The sequence below is a fragment of the Halichoerus grypus genome, chromosome 14, assembly GCF_964656455.1.
Source record: "Halichoerus grypus chromosome 14, mHalGry1.hap1.1, whole genome shotgun sequence".
In the NCBI taxonomy this organism is placed as follows: Eukaryota; Metazoa; Chordata; class Mammalia; order Carnivora; family Phocidae; genus Halichoerus; species Halichoerus grypus.
This window is the reverse complement of record NC_135725.1, coordinates 64,659,657-64,679,287: the sequence shown is the minus strand read 5'-3', so window position 1 is coordinate 64,679,287 and position 19,631 is coordinate 64,659,657. Positions and strand designations below refer to the sequence as shown.

General features: G+C 40.3%; 1 protein-coding gene across 3 annotated transcripts; it reads right to left on the bottom strand.

Annotated features, from left to right (window-relative positions):
• Positions 1-7,053: 7,053 nt before the first annotated feature.
• On the bottom strand, positions 7,054-19,470 carry ZNF189 (zinc finger protein 189). Of its 3 annotated transcripts, none has more exons than XM_036065891.2 (3): positions 19,143-19,470; positions 18,322-18,448; positions 7,054-9,793 (listed from the first exon to the last, which is right to left on the bottom strand). In XM_036065891.2, exons 1-3 carry the CDS (start codon positions 19,173-19,175, stop codon positions 8,073-8,075), a joined length of 1,881 nt encoding a protein of 626 aa, XP_035921784.1. In that variant the 5' UTR covers positions 19,176-19,470; the 3' UTR covers positions 7,054-8,072. The 3 variants fall into 3 exon arrangements, with proteins under 3 accessions (XP_035921784.1, XP_035921786.1, XP_035921785.1); XM_036065893.2 differs by having other exon boundaries at positions 18,322-18,403; XM_036065892.2 differs by having other exon boundaries at positions 18,322-18,406; positions 19,143-19,469.
• Between the last annotated feature and the right edge of the window lie 161 nt (positions 19,471-19,631).

Here is a 19,631-nt window from a genome sequence, read left to right as displayed (position 1 = left end):
TCTACTACAATTTGGGTATTTGTTTCCATATACCTGTATTAGTTCTGTAAAGACAACTGTATTCATTTGGCCTGAGGCTTTCACTTTTACTAGGATGATATAACCAAGCCGAGAGCAGTTAAATTACTTGCTGATGGTCACACATACAGGGGTTTAGGGGTTGAGAGCTGAGAGATTAGAATTCAGGTCTCCTTCTCCTATAACGGGCACATGACCAGGGAGGAAGGTAAGGACAGGGCAACAGGCAGTGTTCAGAACCTCTGCCACCAGTGTTGTAGGTCTTCTACATGTCCTTTCTTCTTCTTCTTCTTTTTTTTAAGATTTTATTTATTTATTTGAGAGAGAGAGTGTGTGTGTTGTGTGAGTGGGGGGAAGGAGCAGAGAGAGAGGGACAAGCAGACTCCGCACTGAGCTCAGAGCCCAACGTGGGGTTCCATCCCACAACACCGAGATCATGACCTGAACCAAAATCAAGACTCAGATGCTTAACCAACTGAGACACCCAGGTGCCCTGGTCTTCTACATTTTTTACTGCATTCATTCATTCATTCATTCAATCAGCAAACAGGGGAGCTCCTACCATGGGTTAAGCTGTCCTAAAACTGGTAATATCTGGTGTGACAAAACACTGCTGCCAGGAAATTTTTTCTAGAGCTTACTTTAGCATCACTGAGCCTATGTTGTAAAGAAACCTCCTAGATTCTCATTTATGGTTTTAGCGAGAATCTATAATCAAGGTTGAGTTATTTAAGTATTTTGATCCCGGCCAAATTACATTTCACTGGGGATGAGGATTAACATAATGCATTGTCCTGGCTATCATCTGATATATTTTCCCAACTAAGGCACTACAGTTGTCTTTGAAATCTCAACCCCAGTACTTTACTCCACTGAGGGTAATATGAAGACAAGTGTTGTAAGTCTATAGACTTTAATTTCTATTAACTGTCTAATCACTGAGTGAATATATTAGTGGCTTCCTACCTTTTGGTACACCCGTCAGATTTATTCTAGTAGTTATTGAACACCTACTAAAAATAAAATTTGGTACTAGGCACTGAAGGTAATTAAGAGAAGTTTCAGCTTTAGGGTAGGCATGACGTTTGCATACCACACAATGAAGCTTAAGTAGCTAAGCAAGAAACACAGATACCACTGACTGGGGGTTGAGAAGTGGGAGGAGATAGCATTTAGGGTGGGCATCAAGGGAGGGCAAAAGGCAAGGAACTCTTAGAACTGTCGTTGTGTAAGAAAATTTACTGGGAGAAGATGATAACTTGAAGGCAAAAGTATCAAAAGCCAAGGTCACAAAAAATTATTAAATTCTGGAAGGAATAAAAGAGGAATTTGGTTTTGCTCTGAAGAGGAAGGAGGAGAGTAGGGAGAGAAGGGGCAGGGAAATGAGCGAGGATAAAGGATGAAATGAGAAAGGAGGGGAAAGGGTGTAGGCAGGGAGAAGCCAAGGCAATATGGAACTGGGAGAGGTGACTAAATAAAGCACTTTTCAGAAGGTGGAGAAATCTCAAGCAATCTAAAGACATTTGTCTGCTTGAGAGGAAGAGCTGAGTTTCACATGAGTTTACATCCTGCTATTCAAAAACAAGATCCTGAGATGATTCATAATGATTCACAATGTGAATTAATTTAGCAGAAGCTGAAGCCAACTGTGACAATGAGAATATAAGCCTCTAGAACTTTGCAGAAATCTTGGAGCAGGCTTTATGCAATGCAGGAAGGGACTTCCAGTCCATCTGATTTAGCCCTCCTGGGGTGAAAGCCTCCAGCTGACATCTACATTTCCTTGCAGCAACAGCAGAGGACCCGGGGTCCAGGGCACCAAGGCAGTTGTCCAAGGTCACATCACCAGTCGGTGAGACTTGCAAAGTCCTCTTGGAAGGCAGTATTTGGGGTCGTAAAAAGCAGCGGTTCTGGAGTCAATCTAAATTCAAATGCTGGCTCTGCCACTTACTAGCCATGTGACCTTGGGCACATTGTACAACCTTTCTGTGTTTCTTCATCTCAAAAAAAAAAAAAAAAAAAAGTACAGCATTGCAAATTACTGAGAGATTAAATGAGTCAATACATCTCAATAACAGGTTCACATCCCTTACCGCGATTTTCACAATCCTGAAATCCAAAAAGCTCTGAAAACCAAGTTTTCTCCTAAGTTTATAGCAAATTATTTGATGGCAGAACCTTACTTGAGGCTGTCATCTTTATTCCACTTGATGGGATGCGGAGCTACTGTGTCTGATTTTAGGTGCTGACTCAGACCCTGCAGAGAGAGTTATACAATATATAGCATAAACTCTATATTTAATCTCTAAAATCTGAAAAATTCTGATTTCTCAAACACATGCACCCTCAAAGCTATCAAAGAATTGTGGACCTGTCCTTAGAACAGTATCTACCTCACATGTAGGGTAAAAATGAATTATCTATGCTCAAGAGAGCCCAGAGGGCTCATGTAGTGCTACCAATTCCCTAAGGCCATTTTCTAGAAAGGATGAATGAAGAGACAGGAGTAATGGCAAAGCTCAACACAGCCAGTCATAGCTCTTTTTTCATTACTCAAATAAGTATGTTTTCCAGGTTGTAACACAGTCTGTCCTAAGCCTCCTGAAATGGTCACTCAATGCTGGGTATCAGTCTCTATAAACATTTATAAAATCAGTCAACAAATATTCATTTATCACCTGCAGTATGCTCAGCGATGTGAAGATACTGAGACGAGGAAGACAAGGATACAGTTAGGAAACAAAATGGTACACAATAATGTGCTAAATTACAGTGGCATAGGCGAGGTGCTGGGATCAAAGGGGCTTTATAAAGACCGTGGGATGAGTTATATAGACTTTATAAAGACCGTTTATTGCTAGTTATATGACCTTGGGACCCAAGCCTCAGTTTCCTTATCTGTAAAATAGGGTTGCTATGAGGTTAGAAATATTTTATGTAGAGTGCCAGATACATAAGTTGTGAATAAATATTATGTTTTTTCCCTGTCAGTTGGCTCTTGGAGAATGGTAAAGGCACTTGAGTGGCTGTGTAAGATGAATTAAATTTATGACTCGAGTACAGATCGTATATGTTGAGGACACTGTTGGAAATTATAGGGTGAGGCCAAGTGGAGCAGCACAGTGAAGGGGAAGGGGAGATTGGGCAGGGATATTATGGAAAGTCTTGCCTTGAAGTAAGGAGAAATAGGTACCTGTGAATAATTCTTGAGCAGAAAATAATGTGATAAAAGAATAGTGCTTAAAATTATTTTTTTGGAAGGTAGGAGACTTGGAAGAGATTGGGAAGCTGGGAGTAGCTAAGTGTGTAGAATGGCAAATCCAGCATAGGGCCTAGCCTCTTGGTGGTGGTGGGTGAGTGGACATGAGATCTTTAGATTGGGGAAAATAACAACAAAAACTCATGTTACGTTGCTATTTACCACCCTAATAGACCCAACAAGTCTCTGTTTTATTGCAACTCAACAGGGAAGTACTGGGATAAATAATTCACCTACATCTACTTCTCAAAAAGAGGCTTACATACATGCACAGACTCAGCCCTTTGAGTATGGTGGCAGCATAGTGAAATATAAAGCATCTTCTAAACAAAATATAAAGCATCTTCTAAGCACTAATTCTGGCAGTTCAGAACAACCAGGACTAGGCTGTAGCCCGAGGTCTCGGATGTCAGAGAAATCTATCCTGCCGTCTTGAAAAATTCAAGGTCAAACATCTTTCTGTGGCCACTTCCAACTTTCCCTTGTCCTGGTTTTCCCTGGGGCATTTTATAGGCTAAAGAAGTCAGAATGCATTTCCTGGTCCTAGGGAGGCAATGACTGTCATGTGATGTGGGCTACCTTAGTCATTGAACATGAGAAGCATGTTCTTGAGAACATGGCTCCTGGACAGGAAATAGCACAGGTAGAGATATACTCTTTTTTTATTTCTGCAAAATGTATCAAGACTCAGCATTTTGGAAAGTTACATGATTTCCCCCCATTCTTTACACTGTGGAGTACATATGGCTTACTATTCACTTCTCAAAGTCTCCTTGAGGATAAAGGACTCCTTGAAGCAACTATGCAACTAATACAGTATTAACATAGCACCCGACAGGTATTTAAAAATACATGTTAATGGAACTTGTACTATTTGTGCAGTAAAGTAAATGTATCTATCCTTCTATTTTCCATGCATTATGGTTATAGAGATGGCCTTAATTAAAAAGAAATCAATCAACCCACCCCTGCCAACCACCCAAGGCCACAGAACACATTTGAAGGAGAGAAGGAAGGTGAAAGGTATTAAATACTGATTAGGAACAATGACTTTCAAAAAAAATGCTTGTAATATTTGGTCTAGATTTTTTTAAAAAGTTGAAATTAAATATTATGCTCAACTGGGTATGCTGTGTATGCCCCTAGATTTGCTGATGACATCCTTCTTTTGGAAGACAGATGAAAATGAAATGCCTCACTTATCAGAACTAGAGAAATAGAGCATTGTAGTGATTCTCAATTTTTTTTTTTTTTTTTTGCCGCCACCAAAGACTCCTTTTACCTGCTAGTTTTAAAATGTTGTCTACTGTGGGGGCGCCTGGGTGGCTCAGTTGTTAGGCATCTGCCTTCGGCTCAGGTCATGATCCCAGGGTCCTGGGATCGAGCCCCGCATCGGGCTCCCTGCTCTGCGGGAAGCCTGCTTTTTCCCTCTCCTTCTGCTGTTCCTCCTGCTTGTGTTCTCTCTCTCGCTGTGTCTCTGTCAAATAAATAAATAAAATCTTTAAAAATAAATAAATAAAAATAAAATGTTGTCTACTGTGATGGTTAACTTGTTTAAATTTGACTGGGCTAAGAGATGCCAGTAAAATACTCTCTCTTGTGTTTGTGAGGGTTTCTGGAAGACATGTGCATTTACATCTGTAGATCAAGTCAAGATGGACTTCACCAATGGTGGTGGGTATCATCCAATTCATTGAGGGCGTGAACTGAACAAAAAGGCAGAGGAAAGGCAAATTCACTCTCCACCTGGGGAAGCTGGGGCATCCATCTTCTCCTGTCCTTGGACATCAGTGCTCCTGGTTCTTGGGTCTTTGGGCTGGGACTGAACTATACCACTGGCTTTCATGGTTCTTGTTTGTAGCTGGCATGAGACTCCTCGGCCTTCGTAAGTACACGAACTCATAACTTTCTCCTCATATTCACTTCCACATTGTCTCTTAAACTAGAACGGAGGTACCACAAGATGTGCTGTGTGTGTAGTTTTTGGAAAGGTACCCAGGTGAGTATCAGGGGTACCAGTAATATTTCTTAAGCTGAGTGCTAGTTACATAGATTTAGTTGTGAAATTGAGCTGCACACTTAAAATATGTGCCCCTTTCTCTTGTGCACACACACAATTTAAATACAAGGAAAATGTTATCACACAATTTTTGGCAGCATAAAGTCCTCTCTCTTTAGCAGGCAACTCTCACCTGCCACTTGCCCATTACCACACAAATGGAGGCTCACGCTGTAGCTAGTAGGTCCTCTGATAATTCTGTCTTCAGTTTTTTCCTGGTACTCATCTTTTAGTCTCATCTTAAGCATCATTTCCTCTTGAAAGATTTAACTTTCTCCGTCTCTCCTCTTTACGTGCCTCCCTGTTCTTTTACCATCCTCTTAGAAAACTACCATGAACACTGCAATAACCTTGCTTTAAAAATGTTAATCTTTTTGGCTATGCTTTACATAAGCAATGAATTGTATATATAATCAAGAATTGTTTCACTGCAACTGGAGTTTTGAGCTATCATTCCAGATTCACAACCAAGGATGTTAAAAATTATGTTATTTTAGTAGGAATATCTCACATGACCATGTCCCCACATGATGATGAGGTCAACAGCCAGAGCTCCTGCTAAGCAAGACAACCATACATGAAACAGATGCAACTCCGGCAAAAAGCACAATGCTTAAGTGTGCGTGCAACTATCACGTACGGAAAACATACTTCACATTAGGCTTTTCAAAATACTGAGAACAGGTCTAAGAACCTCATTATTAGTTGAGATGCTGGCCTGAGAATGACTCGTAGAGAGTAAGTAAAACGGGACATTTCAGGCAGGAGGATAATTGAGGCATCAAGCACATTTTCAGTTATTTTTTGTACTTTTCATTGGGCTACAAACTCTTGTTTTGACAAGTTAACCGTATGCTGACTACGAGTACCTAATTTGAATAGGAGGGAGCACGATTTCTACACATATACCTTCACATTCACATGTGCACACACAAATATTCCCAGGGGAAGATGAAAGTGTGGAGGAAACGTTCAGAATGTCTGTAATATAGACGAAAGGGAGGTGTTTTGCTCAAACTATTAGGTAGTTAGAATTACAGAGCTCCAGTGATTGGGAATTCTACACTCAGAAACTAAAGAATCTGGATTTAACCCTAACTGAACTACCCCAGGAAAGGTCAGTACAGGCACACCTCGATCTATCGTGGTTTGCTTTACTGTGCTCTGCAGATACTGCCTGTTTTCACAAATTGAAGGCTTGTGGCAAACCCGCATCAGGCAAATCTCGATTCCATTTCTCTAACAGCATTTGCTCACTTTGTGTCTGTGTGTCACATTTGGTAATTCTTGGAATATTTCAAACATTTTCATTACTATTATATTTGTTACACTAATCTGATTAGTGATTATGACTCACTGAAAGCTCAGAATGATCATCAGCACTTTTTAGCAACAGGTACTTAGGTATTTTAAAATTAAGGCACGTACGTTGCTTTTGTAGACGTGATACTATTGCACACTTATTAGACTACTAAAAAGTGTAAGCATAACTTTTATATGCAGTAAGAAATAAAAAAATTAACTTGACTTGCTTTATTGCAGTATTTGCTCCATTGCAGTGGTCTGGAACCAAACACAGTATCTCCAAGGTATGCCTGCAGTCACAAGTACAAGTGAGAGCAATTTCTTTAAAATCCTTGATTCTAATTTTTAAGTGCAGCATTTATTTGACAGGATAGATTTTGCATGAAAATAACAAAGAACTCTTACACAAAGCAAAAAACAAAACAGGTTTAATGATTAAAACAGATGAATTAATAGGTTTATATAACCATCAACTAAGGGAAGCCCTAGAACCAGAAATAAGGATTTTAAAATCGCATGCAAAGTCTAGTTACCATAAAAACCAAAGCAATACCAAAATATCTCAGCTTCCTAGTACAGACTCCAGGTCTTTTTATTTCCAACTCTTGGTAATCAAAATATGTACACTTTCGCATGCTACTGGTAGTGGAGGAATAAGGTTATTTGTATAGGACTACAATTATGTTTCACAGATGGGAGGGCACAAAAAGAAGTGTCTTCCTCCACTTTTTCGGGCCCATCTTGAAAAAAGGCACTCCCAAAGGTTCCTTGGTAACACCTTTGCTACATTTGTTAATTACTCACATAATCTTTATATGTAAGACTAATGGTCCACTCATTTCACAGATCTGGGAACCACAAGGCATTGGAACTGCTTCTTTAAATTACATGCCAAACAACTGGCTTTCTTAAGCAATGACCAAAAAAATCTTTGGATATCAATTTGAAAAAAAACTGGGGCTCTGTTTCCTCGAAAACTTATATGCTTAATTACTAGGCTTTGGCATGCACTGCCAAACATATTATGGAACTGAATGAACCACCATATGATGGTGGCAGGGGACTCTCTTGAATAATTATTCTAGTTTTCTAACTTCAGCTCCCTTGTACCAATGCAACTTTGTCCTTGTCCCTTTATTAATTATAATACCAAGTGCTCTGAACCTGGGTTTGACCTCTCTGCTGAAAGATGTGTGACAAAAAGATGCTTCAATAAATTACTGAGTCTTTATGATCATCAAAAAAAAGAGTAATGGAAGTCTTCAGCTGCCTGTGGGCAGTTGTCCACCTTTCACAGAACCTTTAGAAACCATTTGCCTGAGGCCAAGGAGAATTTGCTTTGTCACTAAACCTGACTCATGGTGAACCATACTGAAACTGCACTTGGGTAGCTAGTCTCAAGTCAAACTGAGCTTGAATATTTCTCTACATTTACTGCATCCATGTAGTGTGCAATTTTTGATGCTGAATAAGAGATACATGGCAATTGAAGGCTTCGCCACAAGCATCACATTCATGGGTTTCTTGGGTTTGCGCCTCTGCGTGAATCTTCTGATGGTTGACAAGGCTGCGCTGTTGACTAAAACTTTTGTCACACTTCTCACACTTGTAAGGTTTCTCTCCTGTGTGTATTCTCTGATGCTGAATAAGGCCTGAGTTCCGGCTAAAGGCCTTCCCACATTCATCACATTTATGGGGTTTATTACCTGTGTGAACACCCTGATGTCGAATAAGATTGCAAAGCTGACTAAAGCTTTTGCCGCACTGTCTGCACAGATAAGGTCTCTCACCAGTGTGGATTCTCTGATGTTCGATAAGAAATGAGCTCCGACTGAAGCTTTTCCCGCATACAGTACATAGATAGGGCTTTTCACCAGTGTGGATTCTTTGATGTTGTACAAGATGAGCACTGACACTAAAAGTTTTCCCACATTCATCACATTTATAAGATTTTTCCTTGGGGTAGACTTCCTGCTGTATAACAAGACTGCAGTTCGGATCAAAACTTTCCTTGGTTTCATTGTATGAATAAGTCTTCTCTCTGGTGTGGATTCTCTGATGCTGAATAAGACCTGAGCTTCTACTAAAGGCTTTTCCACATTCCTCACATTTATGGGGTTTGTCTCCTGTGTGAATTCTCTGATGACGAGTAAGGTTGCACAGCTGACTGAAGCTTTTCCCGCACTCTTTGCACTGATAAGGTCTTTCACCTGTATGGATCCTCTGATGTTCAATAAGGAATGAGCTCCGACTGAAGCTTTTTCCACATTCGATACAAAGAAAAGGCTTCTCACCAGTGTGGATTTTTTGGTGTTGTATAAGGTATGTACTTAATCTAAAAGCTTTCCCACATTCACCACATTTATGGGGTCTTTCCCCAGTGTGAATTCTCTGATGTTCAACAAGTAATGAATTTCGACTAAAGCTTTTCTTACATTTGGTACAGTGATAGGGTTTCTCACCAGTGTGAGTTCTCTGATGTTCAATAAGGTGTGACTTCCAACTGAAAGCTTTCCCACAGTCACTACATTTATGGGGTTTCTCACCTGTGTGAATCCTTTGATGTTTAACAAGGCTCCTTCTCTGGCTGAAGCTCTGTTTACACTGATTACACTGATAGGGTCTCTCTCCAGTGTGGATTCTCTGATGTCTAATAAGGGTTGAGCTCACACTAAAGGTTTTTCCACAATAATTACACTCATAGGGCCTTTCCCCAGTGTGAATTCTCTGATGTTCAATAACAAATGAACTGCGACTAAAACTTTTCCCACATTCGTTGCATTGAAAAGGCTTCTCACCAGTATGGACCCTTTGATGTTGAATGAAATGGGCCTTGCGGACAAAACCTTTTCCACATTCTTCACATTTATGGCATTTCTCTTCTGAGTTTGGTCTCTTACGAATAATGTTAGTGTTTCCTCTGAACATTCTCTGTTCCTGGGCCAAAGATTCCCTTGGTATTTCCCATAAGAAGATTCCTCTCTGTTTATCTAACCTACCAACAAGTTCAAAGGTTTCTCTACCTATGGGATCTTGGTCAATTTCACTTTTGATTCTTGTAACTATTACACCCTGTGGTTCCACTTCTTCCTCAATCTCCTCAATTTCTTGTTTCACAGTTGGCTCCTCATCCTTATCTCTGTTCAAAACATCTGGAATAATAAACAGAAAATAGATCAGCCAGGCTCTTTGCTAGCAAGGAGAAATGCTTAGGAAAATAAGATTAATATAAATTAATCTACTACATCTATAAAGTGCAGATGACTACTCCACAGTATAGTGAAGATTAAATTAGTTTATATACATAAAGCATTTAGGAGCTATATAATTATTATTAGTTATCTGATGAAATATTTTTCTTGGAGAAGAGGTATGAAAAGAATGTGTATGTGTATGTGTGTGTGTTTCAAAGGAGCAAGCTTTTAAGTTTTTATTTTTTTAGTAATCTCTACACCCAACATGAGGCTTGAACTGACAACCCCGAGATCAAGAGTCGCATGCTTCTCTGACTGAGCCTGCCAGGCACACTACAAGAGTGTTTTTATGAGGCAAATGATGAGTTAGTAGGGGCAAGCAGAGTTGGGAGGAAGGGCAGGTAAATCAACAGACAATTTTGCAAGGTAAGATGGGCAAACAATGAAATAAAACAAGTAGTGGTGTGATGAAGTATTCTATCAAGGAAGAAAGGATGATGCAGAAAGAAAACAGTAGGTTCAGGAAAATGTGAGGTAAGACAGCATTACTGGACTATGAGTAGGCCAAATAACTGACAGACATGAACACAAAATGATGCTGAGAAGGATAAAAGACAAAAACAAAAAACAAAAACAAAGCAGGGGAAGCAACAATTCATCCATTAACAAGAATTTACTGATTGCAGACAAAAGCACTCCAGGCATCGTGTAATGATTCAGGATTCAAAGGTAAGACATGAAGTTCCCTACCAAATAAAATGAATGACAGGTATACTAGGGAGAGAATATAATATGATAAAATATTTAGGTAAAGCAGTTCCTATAGTGAGACAAAATGGCTTTTAAAAATAAAATAATGGGTTGGAGTGACATGGAGTCTATGATACAGAAAGACATAATAAATACAAAGGAACACGGTCGGGGTAATGAAAGAAAAGAGAAAAAGCAGTCTGTGGTAATTTATGCCCTCACCTACCACAAATCCTACCATGTTCTTCAAGTATATATGATTCTCACTCTTCTAGAGATATAAGAGCCCAAGCTGGAACCATTTAGTTCCAACTGAGAGTCTCTAAGACATCTGAGAAATGAAAATCTTGCATGCGTTGAAGGAAAGATAACATAATGGTCTCTGATGAAACAGAGTGGCATACAGAACCCTCGAGTCTGCCTCTGACTCTTTTTTCCTGATTTTCTACCTCTTACTGTCTGCTGGATAATTTCGCTACAAGAGCTGATCAGTACCAAATATATCTATTTGGCCCTAAACAATTTTCTTTTTTAGACTTCCTCTTTTCTCTCAATTTTCTAATCTTCTACCTTTGGAGTCATCTCTGAATTTTCTTTTCACTTACCTCAAATCAGTCATTAAGTTATTTTATTCCAAAAAAACTTCTCTTACTCCCCTAAGAAATTAGTAGAAACTTTATTTCTGCTTACGTTCCTAACAGTATTGTTTCTTAAATTCACTTCAGTGGACTGCTTTCTTTCACACAATGAAAAAGGATGAGAGAACTCCCTCAACTTTTTTTTTTTTTTTTAAAGATTTTATTTTTTTGACAGAGAGAGACATAGCGAGAGCAGGAACACAAGCAGGGGGAGTGGGAGAGGGAGAAGCAGGCTTCCCGCTGAGCAGGGAGCCCGATGTGGGACTCGATCCCAGGACCCTGGGATCATGAACTGAGCCGAAGGGAGACGCTTAACGACTGAGCCACCCAGGCGCCCTCCCTCAACTTTCTGCCCCCCTGCCTATAAAATTATCTGCAATGGTACATGAAGATATATCCCATTCCTATCCAAAGCTAATTCATCTACCTTCTCTTGATCCCATGTGTCTCTTGAGCACTTGTTTAATGACTACCATTGCTTCCTCTTTCTTCCATCTGTTCTCCATTGCCAACATACATACAAATACGCTCAGCATATAAATATTCCCAATTTTATCTCGAACCTGAAATCCTTCTCTTAATGAAATCTAAGTTTGTTTGTTTGTTTGTTTTTTAAGATTTTATTTATCTATTTGACAGAGACAGACACAGCGATAGAGGGAACACAAGCAGGGGGAGTGGGAGAGGGAGAAGCAGGCCTCCCGTGGAGCTGGGACCCCAAGGCGGGGCTCGATCCCAGGACCCTGAGATCATGACCCGAGCTGAAGGCAGACGCCCAACGACTGAGCCACCCAGGCGCCCCTGAAATCTAAGTTTTGAAATAAAATCTTAACACTGTAGGTTTCCATTTCCCAGGTATGTTTCCCATGCCCACCTCTTCCCCTATAACCTACTGTGAAATCTGGCTTCTGTTTCCAGCATCTAGAAAAGCTTCTATGAAATCACCAATGACTCCTGAATAACAAATACAATGAACATTTTCAGTCTTTATTCAGCAGCAGCTGACACTGTTGACCATTTTGACACTATCTGTTTTTTATTTCTATGCCATTATATTCTTCTAGTTCCCTCCCTACTTCTTCTTTGGCCTTTTCTAATAAATTTCCTTCATGTATTTCTCTTCCTTCGTTAACTGTTGAAGGTTACTGTTACCCATATTTACATTCTTACCTTGCTCTCTACATATACTCTGGATATTGCCATTTACCTGTCTCAAAAAGGGCTTACAATTAACAGGATCATCATCATTTGCTGTCATGTATGTCTCCACCTCTATTTATCTTCTCTTGACAGGCATCCTCATCCATTACCCAAAGCAGAAAATCATCCTAGATTTCCCCATTTTTCTTATTGGTAAAAAATCACCAAAATCAAAGATTCAACTCTCTAGTATCTACCTTCTTTCCATGTTTTCCCTGGATTATGCAAAAGCCATCTAATAATCCTTCACTCTAGCCTTTAAGACTGTCCCCACACTATATCTACTTCACTGCATCCAGAGAGATGTACATGAAATGGAATTCCGGTCACATCACCACCTGTAGATTCACTAGCACTCCAACACCTGTGAGAGCAAATCAAAGCTCTTTACACCATGATACTCAGCACTTCACGAAAGGTTCTCTAAACCTCAAGTCACCCTCCTACCCACTGTCTGACAGTGGAAGTGGGCAAATTGCTTATGTTACTCTTTTATGCCATTTCTTTGCATATCTCATTTTACTAAATGTCCCCCAACATTGTTTACCTGGCAAACTCTTGGTTTCTCTGTAAGATTCAATTCAAAGCAACAGCTCCTCTACAAAGCCTTCACTAAGTCCACTAGGCAGACCTAGGTGTTCTGTTTTTTATCACCAGCCCTCATCCATAACTGCATTATAGCTATTATATGCACTGTGAATGCAATGTATTTATCTCTTCTATGGGCCTGTAAATTCCTTATGAGAAGGGCAAGTCTCCTTATAATGTTTACCCAGTATTGTTGTTCCAGGGGTTTTACTCAAAGGAGTAAGACAAAATTATTGTTATTTGCAAACACTATAAATGTCTATGTAAAATTTCTAAAAAAATTAAGTGAAATATAATAGCAACAAGAAAACTAAGATATAAAATAAGTAGTGGTAAGTACTTACTACCAAGAGTAACCAATTAGTAAATATTATAGAAAAATAAAATATGCCTTGTATGATAATAAAAACCATAAAACAAGGAGTAAATCTTACAAGAATTGTATGAGAGCCATGAAAATGAGCCATAAAAATTTTCTGAAGGACGTAAGACAGACAGAGTCAAGCAAGCTGCTAAAGAGATTCAATGTTATAAGGATCTTAATTCTTCCTAAACCAATTTATGAACCCAATTGTATTCCAATCAAAATCCTATGAATGAATAAAAAAACCCCAATGAATCTAAATTTCAACTGGAAGTATATCCTAAAAAAGAATATAAAAGAATGATTTATTATACCAGGCATAAAATGTAATACACTGCTTAAGTAAATTAAACAGAGAGGCAATGGAATGAAAATAAATAGGTCAAAGAGATAGACAGGTAAAGAAAACAAGTGAGTTTAGGCTTCCACACAGAGCAGCATAGAAAGGACTATCCATTAGATCTGGGCTTGGTAGATAAAATCACCTTCTGCAGTCTCTGCCATGCTTGTATTCTATGTTCCCATCCTGAGATCATACAGCTAATTTGTCTAGAGTAGAGAGTTGACTCAAAAGTGCATCTCTCCCAGGAATTTGGAATTAAAACTGAAATAGGCAGTTATTCCAACATGACTGGAATTGTAATCTATCAACTCAGAAGCTATAGGGACAGAAGCATGTGGATATGAGGAGGAAAGACTACTCTACCAAAAAGAAAGAAACAGAATGCAAAGACAGAGTTCATTCCTGACTTCCTGAGCGATCCAATTTCTGGGTGTAGTTTTTTTTTGCTTTTGTTTTTTAAGTAGGCTCCATGGCAGGTGTGGAGCTTGAACTCATGACCTTGGGATCAAGACCTGAGCCAAGATCAAGAGTCAGATGCTTAACCAACTGAGCCACCCAGATGCCCCTGGGTTTAATCCTTTTCTGACATCCAGTTGCAGTCATGCTCATATACTCTGTGTGCCACCTCTGTCCCTACAATAAGTTCTTGTGTTGGCTTAAGCTAGTTTGAGTTGATTTCTACACTCTTTAATCAGTTTTAATAATATGGTAGCTGCAGAGAGACAGAAAAGGCAAGGAAATGGTAAAGTGGAATTGGCTAAACTTTAGGACAGAACAAGAGTTACCACACATTTTCTAAAAAGGGCCAGACAATAAATATTTTTGGCTTTGTCAGCCATATGGTCTCTACCGCAATTATTCAACTCTGCCAATACAGCATGAAAGTAGTAATAGATAATACATAAAAGTGGGCATGTCTACATTCCAATAAAACTTTATTTATAAAAACAGTGTGCCATATCTGGCCTGTGGACTGACGATAGCTGCCAACCCCAGTATCCAAAAGAGTACAGAAAGAACAGTTTTTTGGTAAAAGAATGAGAGAATGGGGAAGAATCTGCATTCCTAGCGCTAGCACAGTGCTTGATTAACTATTTATTGAATGTATGAGTAGTTGAATAATTGAGAAAAGACTATAAGAAAAGAAACAATGAGTTAACATCTTACAGAAGCAGCAATTCCCAATGCTGTCAAGGTCCAATATGGCTCAAGTAGACTAGAAAGAAGTCATTCAAACTGAAGAAGTCCATTTCATTTGAAAGAACTGAAAGACTGAGAACTAAGATTAAGCTGTCAGCTGTATTATCAACAGAGTTACTAAAGTGTTTAAAGAAAAATCATCATAGAAAGGAAAGGTATGAATAAAGGACCAAAATTAAATTTGGAAGAGAGTTGTACTAAGTAAAGCAGCAAGATGACGTGCAGGAAAACACTACATTAGAAAAAATCAAGTAATAGTGATCTTTCACCAAGGGGGCTCTCATCAAAGGAGTGGAGACAGAGTCTACAGATGAAAAGATTGTGGAGGGAGAAATAATAACTGATAAAAAGTTGTAGTTCAGCTAAAATGAGAGCCTGAAAGTAGGAGATCACAGATGGGCTCACTGCCATGCCTTCGTCCATATGGTACTCACATTTTACAATAGTAGGGGCAGGCAAGGCTGGGCATTTGCCTGGTTCTATCAGCCAGGATACCATATGTGTGGATAAAGCTGACAATGACTCAGAGACACCATGGCATATTGGGGAAAAAAATCAGCAGCTGATATGGCTGGAGATTGAAGTGGTGTGCAAAAATAATAGATGATGCTAGAAAGCCAGGCAGGGGCTATTTAGAGAGGCCCTAGTAGGTACAACAAGAAATTAAGATTTTTATCCTTTAGGCTATCAGGAATTGTAAATTGTAAGCAGTTAATTAACAGAATCACTTTGGTGGCAGTAAATAGAATGTATTAAAAGAAAGGGAGATTGGAGGCAAGGGGCTAGTTTATGGATTAATGCAATAATCTAGTCAAGAGGTATGAATCTTGAGTATATTCATTCATTCCGTTACATAAATATTTAGAAGCATATAATATATATGCTTCTGTCCTAAGCATATAATATATATGGCTCTATGCTAAGTGCTGGAGAAATCAAATGAAAAAAATATAGTTACTGTCCTCATGGAAACCAGTCTGGTTAGAGAAATAACATAAAGAATGATTAGAGTACAGTGTGATAAATTCAACAGAAGTGTATACAGTAGCACAGAAAAAGGAGTACTTAATTCCAAAGAGGAGGCTCTTGAGAGCTGAATGGATTATTTGAAATTTGCCAGGTGTGAGTTATTTATGTGGTCTTCAAAAGAAGATGACAAAGATTTTAGAGCTCTTAGAGAAGATAACGAATACAATGACAGCAATCAACATTTGTATTACACTTACTACATGCTAATCAGTGTCCTAAGTACTTTACCCATATTAACTCAGTAACCCAAAGAGGTAAGTGCTATTATTATTGCCATTTTGTAAAAAAGAAACAGGCATGGAAAGGTTATGTAATTCACCCATAGTCACAAGGCTTGTAAGTGGTTGAACCAGGATTTTTACTTAGGCAGTTAAGCTCCAATTGCTTCTCTTAGGTCAAAGTAAAGATTTGGGACTTATCACATAGAGGTAGGTGATGATCTGAGTGTAGATAAGCTTTGCCAAAGAAAGGATATAAACTGAGAGGAAGTGTGAGAATGCAAGGCAATAGAAGGAAGCAATAAAGAGTTTCAAATATCTATAGAGAGGTGAAATAAAATAAGGTCCAAAAAAGGGTCTACTGCATTTGACAACTGGGTTATTACAGACCAATGTTAAACAATTTAAGGGGAATGGCAGAGGCAAGAAAAGGGGCTTAGAGATGATGGAAGGTAAAGTACAAAACACTCATTAACTACTCTTACAAAAACTTGGCTATTAGGTGAATGAGGAGCAGGTTACAGGGAGCAGCAAGGAGACCGTGGCTCAAAGGATCGCCACCCGCCCCTCTCCTTTCCCCAACTTGAAGAGTCATAAACATACCTATTATCAAAATAAAGGTACCAGGGCAGAAGGAATAGAGACTAAAGTTGTAAGGGGGGGAAAAAAAAAGATTACAGATGGATAAGTTCTTGGAGAAGTGAGGAAACGGGAACAGTCTTAAGCATGCCCGTGAAGGGCAGAAAAGTTGAGAGTTCACGTTTAGTAGCCTCTATCTTCTCTGTGAAACAGAAAGTAAGGTCCACTACTGAGTGATGGACCCAAGGAAAACTTTTTTAGTTTTTGGAATAGTCATTAAAGGAAGAAGGGAATGAACAAATCAATGATAAAAAATAGGCTGAGATGTAAAAACCCACTGCAGACTATAAGAAAAGCCATGCATACATATATACAGAGCACCAATCCTTTCAGTTAAAGAATTTCTCCTGCTGTGTTTAGCAACTGTGGTAGGAGAAAAGGCAGATTTTATAACCAATACAGAATTTGAAATTTGCAGAATGCGTAGAGCACAATGACAAAGTGGCAAGAGAGCATGCTGGTGATAATTCACATGTAGGTCCTTGGATTAGATGAGGAGGTTGAAGTTAGGAGAGGACTGATAATCTGGGGGGAGAAAAGGAGAAGTCAAGGAACAGGAAACATGATTAAGAATAAGTAGTTGTAGGAGGAAAGGAGCAGGAGAGGTAGAAAGGTAAGAAGTTAGAGTAAGCTCCACATGGGCAGAGATCATGTCTGTTTCGGTCACCCCTGTTTAGTTAATCTAAAATAATAATTAATAATGCCTGAATAATTTTCAAAGAGTAAGATATTGGGGTTAAAGATTTGCCTGCTTTGACAAAATTGAGGGTTTGATCACTGATGTGAGTTGAACAAAAAAGGAAAGCCAGGTCGCTGAAGAGAATATGGTCAGGGAATATAGTGAGGCTTAAGGAATGACTACATCACTGATGGCATAGGTGAGCATAGAGAAGATTCTGAAATGTGACAAAATCTATGGTGAGGGCCCAAGACATGTTGACAGATGATAGTGAAAAGGAATTGAGTGGGTAGAGCAAGACTGCTGAGGCCTCCCAGGAGAGAGATTTTGCTTAAAGGGTTAAACTAATACTTTGGGAATAGCACTGAAAAGGTAGGAGAACAGTAACTTCTCCCTTCTAGCCTTGAGAGAAAGGATAGGGGGAAAAAAGAGGATGTGGGAGAAAAAGCAGCCTCTGCCAGAGAAATGGTGTTCTTGGGAAAGTGCCAGTTTTCAGTTAAGGCCAGGAGGGGTAACGAACATTATGTGAAGAAGAACAGGGGCTCCAGAAGGCAGAGCGAAAAGGGGTGGGAGGAAAGCAGTGGGAGGATGAGCCAGGAGGGAAAGTACAGAGCAATATGGGAATGAGATTATGAAGATAAGAAGCCAGAAAGGCATGTATTTTGGTTATTGCAAGGATGCTAGGGATGATAGTCATGGACACAACTAATGGCTGAAAGATTTGAATCAGAACTTTGGAATAAAGCAGTTTTGGTACTGGTAGTGGTCCAAGTGTTCTCAGAGTCTGATTTCTTACAGCCTCTTAGATATTTTAATCAGAGAAACAAAAGATTCTTACCCAGTGAGACCAGGTTTCCATAATTCTCCATCATGACATCTTTATACAGGCTTCTCTGAGCTGGATCCAGATAATCCCACTCCTCCTGGGTAAAAAACACAGCCACATCCTCAAATGTCAGCAACCCCTGAAATAGTACGATTTCTGTAGTCAGTTCTTGTTGTCTCAAGGACAATTCTACCACTGAAAGTAGCAGAAGCAATCACTTATCAGGGCCGGGTAGGCTAGAAGGAACATGATAACCAAGAGTTCCAAATGGGGCCCAATTCTGTAACAAACAGGCACCTCAAACTAGAGGATAACTGAACTGGATCTTGTCAGTAGTGATGGTCCTAACGATAGAGCTTTTCCGGTTTAATAATTATACCCTAACATTTTTATTCTAGTAAGCTGCCCCCAAACTCCCCAAGTTTCCTGAACCTCACTGCCCGGCTCCAACTCTCTCCGCACTGGCTTGGAACCCTGTTCAATTCCATGAAGTTCTCTAAGCGTCTACCTTGGGTCCACGCATCGTGACAGGCGCACAAGACACGGGGGAAGGTAAAAAATGGTGCCTCATCTGGAAGAACTCACAAATGAGAGCGCTTGTCTGGAGCATTACTAATTTTCTTCAACTGATTTACCAAGTCGCTCTTGAAAAAAAAAAAAAAAAGCCAAGTGGGCGATCTGGTCGCGAATCACAATCCAGAGCACTACGGGGTACTTCCTTGCACATCGCTGGCCCAAAAGACCACGGTCAGGGAGGTGGGGGGTGGGGGGGCGGTGGCGCGGCCTAGCTCCGGTAGTGGCGAGAGAACGGGGTACCCAGAAGGGCGACTTACCTTTGGCTCCGGCGGGGGGCTCGGGGAGGCCATCTCCCGGACAGAAAATCAGGGCAGGAACCCGCGCGGTCGCACGAATGGGAGCCTTTCGTGAGGCCTACCCAGCCTTTAGAAATTAGGCCCGACGAAGGCGAGGCCTCCAGCCTGGGTCTGGCCAGGTCCTGCCTCGGTCCCCGAGCGGTCACGACCCCAGCAGCATATCAGACGCGCTACTTGGCCGTCCCGCAACCCCAAATTCCCACCCCGCCTATCTGCGCAGCCTTCAAGGCCTCGCTAGAGCCTCCTCCCGGTTGCCAGTTCCTCCTCCTTTCAGCCAAAGAGCGCTATGACCGCCCGCCCCCGGACCAGAAGGCGTCACCCGGAACCTTCCCGGGACGCCCCCCAACTACAACTCCCGTCATGCTCTGAGAGAACGCCTCGGTCCAGCCTCCGCCGGCAATGGCCACCGGACTACATTTCCCGGCATGCAAAGGGGGAGGGAGAAGCTGG

Coding starts and splice junctions, on each gene's coding strand:
- ZNF189 (XM_036065891.2), bottom strand. CDS start 19,175: ATGGCCTCCCCGAGCCCCCCGCCGGAGCCAAAG. Junction 18,449..19,142: donor GCCCCCCGCCGGAGCCAAAG/GTAAGTCGCCCT, acceptor GTACTATTTCAG/GGGTTGCTGACATTTGAGGA. Junction 9,794..18,321: donor TGGAAACCTGGTCTCACTGG/GTAAGAATCTTT, acceptor TTATTATTCCAG/ATGTTTTGAACAGAGATAAG.